Source organism: Carica papaya, chromosome 6 (assembly GCF_054855325.1).
Source record: "Carica papaya isolate Zhongbai chromosome 6, ASM5485532v1, whole genome shotgun sequence".
Classification (NCBI taxonomy): Eukaryota; Viridiplantae; Streptophyta; class Magnoliopsida; order Brassicales; family Caricaceae; genus Carica; species Carica papaya.
In genome coordinates, this window is record NC_142314.1 from 14,862,943 (window position 1) to 14,869,834 (window position 6,892).

General features: G+C 34.8%; 1 protein-coding gene across 1 annotated transcript; it reads left to right on the forward strand.

The window, feature by feature from the left end:
• The first annotated feature begins 3,142 nt into the window (after positions 1–3,142).
• On the forward strand, positions 3,143–6,238 carry LOC110824753 (uncharacterized). The gene is made up of 3 exons (XM_088223506.1): positions 3,143–4,217; positions 4,512–4,615; positions 5,453–6,238. Exons 1-3 carry the CDS (start codon positions 3,321–3,323, stop codon positions 6,018–6,020), a joined length of 1,569 nt encoding a protein of 522 aa, XP_088079632.1. The 5' UTR covers positions 3,143–3,320; the 3' UTR covers positions 6,021–6,238.
• The last annotated feature ends 654 nt before the right edge of the window (positions 6,239–6,892 follow it).

Here is a 6,892-nt window from a genome sequence, read left to right on the forward strand (position 1 = left end):
TAAACAAATCTTATCCTTTATGGACTGTAGACTCAGTAGCCATAGACTATGTAGCAATAGATAGGAATGCCTTTATAGAATTTCAGTGCATTCTATATGGAGTATGATGGATATATATAGAAAACAATTCAAAAGTGGAGGTTAAGGGTATTGGTACATATAAGTTGGTGATGCATGAAGACCGAACCCTATTCCTACATGATGTGTTGTTTGCTCCATAATTTTTCCATAATTCATTGTAATTACTTTATTCTAATATATGTGGTCCATAATATGAGGGCAATGCATGGTGCTATTTATTTTATCATATTTATAGATTATTATAATCGATTTGGTTATGCCTATTTAATTTGCTTTAAAAATATAATAATTTAGTTGAGAATTAATTAGACAATAAAATAAAAGTTTTAAAAACCAATAGAGGATGAGAATATTTATCTAATCAGTTCATAAAATTATGTGATGAAATAGGAATAGAGCATCAGCTAATTATTTCAGCAATACTGCAATAAAATGATGTTGCAGAAAGAAGAAATTGAACATTGCTTGAAATGTTTAGATCTATGATCGGACAAGCTAATTTGCCAATTACTTTTTGGGGTGATGCAGTATTATCTGCCACATATATTTTTAATTGTGTATCTTTAAAATCAGTTATCACCACACCATATGAGTTATATACCAAAAGAAAACCAAACCTAAATTTTCTAAGACCTTAGGGTTGTACCACTTATGTTCATGAATCTTCTTACAAATATAAAAAATTTGGTACAAGAGGGAAGAAAAGTATCTTTACCAGATATTTCGAACAATCAAAAGGATATGTATTAATAGATACACGAAAAAATGATCATGTAATTGAATTTGAATTACGAGATGTCACAATCTCAAAAAATGATTTTCATAAAAATGGTGAATAGGTCAAGACTTATCTTTATATGAAACTCAAGACTAAACTGTTCCCATAAATATAAAAGGATCCACTATATTCGAGTGGGAATGATATGAGATTCAATGAATCTATTTTAATTGAAGCCTAATCACAACCAATGGTGGGCCTAAGTATGGAAGTTGGTCCTAGTGGGAGTAACTTAGAAGAATCTCAAATATGTCAAATAAATAAGAAAAGTGTTCCTCATTGCCAATTTGAGATTGAAGGGAAAAAATGAACAGTAAACTAGGAAAATCTACATTGACCAATTCCGATTCCATTAATGACCTATAATTATTGTTAGAGTTTTTTTAATTTTTACAAAATATGAAATTATTGATTTTTAAATCTCAATTTATCATAACAGAAAATAGAGTGAGAGATCCTTATCCAAATTGGTATTTCGAAATACCGTACTACTCACTACACCTCCTGACAGGGCCCAAGTTTTCTCAATTTTTCTTGCAAAAATTAAATACTCGTCATGTACCAAAAAATACTCCAAAAATTCAAAAATGGTGTCGAAAACCCTTTTCAGCCAATTTTAAGATTTCGGCACGGCAGCACCGTCGTGCTCCGGTGCTGGCTCTGATTTGTCTCGGCTTGGTTGCCTTTGGTTGGTTTTATCCAGTTTTAGTTGGCTTTACACGTATCCCTATAAAAAAATACGTTATGAAAAATTAGTTGGTTACAAAAATAAAAAACGCGAACCTATCGGCGGGGAGGGGGAGTCTTCTGGTGCGGCGGCTCTGCCGGTTGGTGCGGCGGCTCTGCCGGTTCTCCTTCGTGGCTGGGAATTTTTTTCCGGCTAACTTGCACATAAAGGGACAGTGAACACAATGTCAAAGAATCGTGTGAAATGGAAAACGAGAAGGGAGTTATTGGAGAGGGTTTAGGGTTTTAGCCGCGGGGGCTTTGCGGGGCTTTGCCTGCAATTTTGACTCACCCACTGTCCTATTTGCTCTGATATAGCCGCAGGGAGACTCGGAATCGAATTTCAAGCAGGAAGGGAAATTTTTTACCTTTTTTAGTGGTCGACGGTGGCTCTGGTGCAATAATGGTCGATGATCGGTCTCCTTCTCTGGTGTTTGGTTCTTCTTCTCTAGCGAGGGTAGGCCGGCAAGGGTTAGGATCCCTTGGAACGTGATGCTTAAATACTCATTCTGTGTCGATCTGGACCGTTCGTTCGGGAAGACGTGACCCTCTCTCGTCCATTGGATCTATCCTATTTGGGGAATGAATCTGGATCGTACGATCAGATTGAATCTGGTCGTTCAATCACACCTAAAGAAGGAATGCATCTAGGCCATTCACGCGTGTGGGATGAGATCTGGACCGTCGGATCACTGGACACGCGGATCGCTCACGTAGCTTCTTGCATGGTGTCGATGTCAGCAGGGTTGTCACGCAGCATGTTATGATTCGCTGGGGCTGCTGACTGAGCTGTCCTACGTGATCAATTTTTTTTTTTGCGTTTTAATCATCTGTTTTCAAATTTTCTTTCGAAAACACATTCTGATTAAAATTTCATCTATTTTTTAAAAATTATTTTCAATTCTATCTTTAATCTATTTTTTTCCTCAAAATTTTAATAAAATAAAATTAAAATAAATAAAATTACTTATTAAAATATTTTTTAAAATAAAAAAATTATCTCAAACTAATTTTCAGGCCCGGATATTACACAGTATTCAACATATATTATTATATTTTGTTTTAATTCTATATTTTGAACCTCATGTTTATCGTAAATATTATAATAATATATTCAAAGGATTGATTGTTTAATTATTTTGTAATATATGTGTTGTTCAATGACTAATTTTCTGAGCTAATTAGTAGATAATATCTATAACTCATTTGTGGAGGATAAATCATTGCATTCGAACAAATAAAAAATAAAAAATAAAAAATTAAATTATAATAAAAAAATATTTAAAAACTAAATTGTAACGGGTATCAAATCTTAAAGATTAAGTTTATAATGGATGGGGTTAAATAAAATATTAATTTTAAATATAGTTATTTAATTTCTAAGATAAAATATGAGTAATTTATAATAAATATTAAGTTAATATATTTTTTAATTTAAAATCATTCTTGATAAATTAATAAAATATACTTGTGAAAAATATTGTTATTATTTTTACTCAGACGTGTGATATCTCGGGTATTTATTTATAATTTTGTTATGTTAAGTGAATCCTTTCTTATTTTCAACAGAAGACAAGACTGGGCGAAACCTTGGCTTCTCCAGTTCAAATGCTTAACACACACAACTCCTGTTACTGCAACTTGAGACACAAGTATGTCCAGGTGATGACTTGAAGTCTCTACTACCTCTTCTTGAGGTTCGGAATTCTCTGGTTTCAGTAACACAGTCTCAGCCATGAGCCATGGATACAACACTTCACCCATTTTCTTATACCAAACCCACAAATTCTTCCCATCTCATATCAATCAAGTTGCTCTCCCTCATTTTCATCTCAAGCTCTTGCCATGGTTCCACCCCAAATGTCTCCTTAAACCCCATAAATCTGGTTTCCCCATTTACCCATCATGCTCCGTCAAAAATTCCTTCATCTGGACTGCTACTGAGATTGCAGAGGCTGTCCAAGGCAGAATATTGAGATGGGGACCTCCTGGTTCCGTTTGTACAGACACCAGAAATCTAGAATCAACCCAATGGTTCTTCGCCATTAAGGGCGAAAAGTTTGACGCTCACCAGTTCGTAACCCCTGAATTGTCCCAAAGAGGATGTGTCGGAGTGATTGGAAATCGAGTTTGCAAGAATTGGGACAAGGGTTTTGTTCAGATTAATGGTGACACTCTGGTTTCTTTGATCAATATGGCAAATTATGCGAGGGAGAAGTTTCTTGGTACACTAATAGGGGTTACCGGCTGTACGGGGAAAACTACTACAAAAGCCATGATTGCATTATGTCTTGAGGGTTTAGACGAGGTTTATCAAAGTCATGGAAATTGGAATAATAGAATTGGGGTTGCTTTGTCATTGATCGGGCTTCCTAGGAGTACAAGAGTTGCAATCCTAGAGATGGGAATGAGTAGAAAGGGGGAGATTTTGGAGTTGGCAAAGATGGGTAGGCCCAACGTAAGGGTTATTTTGAACGTTGGTGCTTCACATTTAGAGAATTTTGGCAGCTTGGAGGAAGTAGCAATGGCCAAAGGTGAGATTTTAGAGGAAGCAATGCCTGGGGATGTTGTAGTTTTGAATGCTGATGATCCTCTTGTAATGGGCCTTCATGTCCCCCGTGGAGTCAAGAAGGTAACTAGGTTATTTTCTTTTTAATAAGTAAGCTTTTCAATCTACCTTGAATGTTTTGGAAATTGGTTTGGTTTATTTGAAGCATGAGCATTTGTAAATTGATTTGTTGTGAATATGAGTATCATCCTTTTTTTTTTTTTAAAAAAAAAACCCCTTAGTAACCTAGGTTGTAGTTGTGGTTGAGAAAGAAAACAATCAGAGTGTTATCCAGAGTTTGGGGAAAACTAGGCTCTGATATTCTTGTTTCTTGAACATGCTAAATGGTATGATGAACGATGTGGGTGGTCTGTCCAGGTGCTGTTTGGTCAGAGAATGGGTTGTGATTTGCGGTTGGTAATGGCAGAAAGAGTAGATGGAGGTCTTGGAGTTCGGGTTGTTCTAGAAAAAAAGAGCAACATGTAAGTTCTTTGAACTCGACTAGAATGTTAAGGATAATGTATGAATGTCAAATATTTTCCCACCTCATCAGTTTATGGGGACTTGAATAGCTTATAAGAGTAGAGATAGTCTTGTTTGTTGCTCCAAAATAGCCTCAGTAGGCTATTTTCTTTTTCTTAAGTAAGCTTTTCAATCTACCTTGAATGTTGTGGAAATTGGTTTGGTTTATTTGAAGCGCGAGCATTTGTAAATTGATTGGTTGTGAATATGAGTATCATCCTTTTTTTTCAAAAAAAAAAACCCCTTAGTAACCGAAGTTGTAGTTGTGGTTGAGAAAGAAGATAGTCGGTGTTATCCAGAGTTTGGGGAAAACTAGGCTCTGATATTCTTGTTTCTTGAACATGCGAAATGGTATGATGAACGATGTGGGTGGTCTGTCCAGGTGCTGTTTGGTCGGAGAATGGGTTGCTCCAAAATAGCCTCAGTAGGATACAGTTTCTAATTCGTCCTCAAGTTTTCTAGGTATACTTGCGGTGATACCATTAATAGGCAAGTTTGTGAAGAAATATCTGCGAATCAATATATTAAACTTTTTTCCAAGTTTTTTAAGTATTGTTGCCATGAATCATAATTAAACTTCCCTCCTATTTTGATTGCTTTCTCTGCTTTAAGACCATTATGTTTAGAGCATAGAGGATGTGGATGTGCTCTGCCCAAGAACGTACAACAATTGTATCAGTTTGTCCATAATTTCTGTCCTAAATATTTCACTGTCATTTTTCTGACAGTTCTTCCATATATAAACATGCAGTTGTCTTGTAAAAGTTTTTATTCATGGATGGTAATGACATATCCAGGGTGGAATTCATAATCCCCAGTCCCGGGTTGCATATGGCTGTCAATGCATGTTGTGCAGCAGCAGTTGCAACAACATTAGGGGTCTCTCTTTCTCAAGTTGCAGCATCCTTGTCGAGATTCGTTCCTGTTCAGATGAGGTCAGAACTTGAAATTGGTAGAAGTGGCATCAAGATTATCAATGATGTTTACAATGCTAATCCAATTAGCACTAAAGCTGCTATTGAAATGCTAAAAGCCATTGATTGCAAGGGTAAAAAGGTTGCCATTCTTGGAGACATGTTAGAACTTGGCCCAGATGAGATAGAGTATCATAAACAAATATTAAGAGACTGTTTTGATGCTTCTATCGATTTAGTTGGCCTTATTGGGGAAAGGTTTGTTATGGCAGCAGAGAGTATGAATTTAATTAAAGAGAAGAGTGTTATACATGCTCTAGATCCAGAAATCCTTGCACTCAAAATCATGGAAAGGTTGAATGCTAATGATACGGTTCTGCTGAAGGGTAGCCGCGTGATGCAAATGGAGAAAATTGTCTCTCGAATCAAGACAATGAATTTAGTTGGCTGATGTTAATAAGTATCAACATTTGATTTCTTTTTTCGAGATGTTTCAGGTGACGGAGCAGGATGGATTCGGTTGCTGTTTTCATTATTTCAAGCTATACCATGTAAATCTTCTGCAAAACTAAAGGTCATTTTCTGCTTTATATACAGATACTGTATCCAATTTCCTGGGAGAACAGGACTAATTTGTTATTTATAGTAGCTTTCATGGATTAGTAATTACTTTATTAACTTATTAGTAGTGATTGGTAGAGAATAATTAATCACAGTATGTTAAAAGATGATATTAGAACTAGCGGTTTAAAGTTGGAATTTATAGAAACACATGCCTGTAAAAGAGACTGATCGATCATGTCAAGCAATTTGATAGTTATATATATATATATATGTATATGGATGATATGAGAGAAAATAATTGAAAGCATCTCTAAATTTGCTGCCTCCTTGTTCCTTTCCCACTTAAAGATATTAATTTCCTAGTTGTTGCATGACTTGCAAGATAAATAATTGTCTTAAAGATATATATATATATATATTTTTTCATGTCTTAAAGGACATAATTGTTTAAAAGACAACCTGCTTAGTTATAGTTATCTTTCGATGTCCATCCAAAGAATTTAGTCAAAAGGAAATAAATATTAAGTAGAAAAAAAATATTTTATTACCTTAATCAAATCTTTTTGGTTTTATTTTTAAGAAAGTGTTTTACTAAAAGCAAGCATTTTTATATCAATATTTTCAAAATGAAAAAAAAAAAAAGGAGAATCATCAATATTTTTAAATTGGTCCAATTTACACAGACTCAAAGCTCAATTCTTCAAATGGAATAACACACTGCACATTCCTTGCTTGGATAATAATTTTTATATTGTGGTT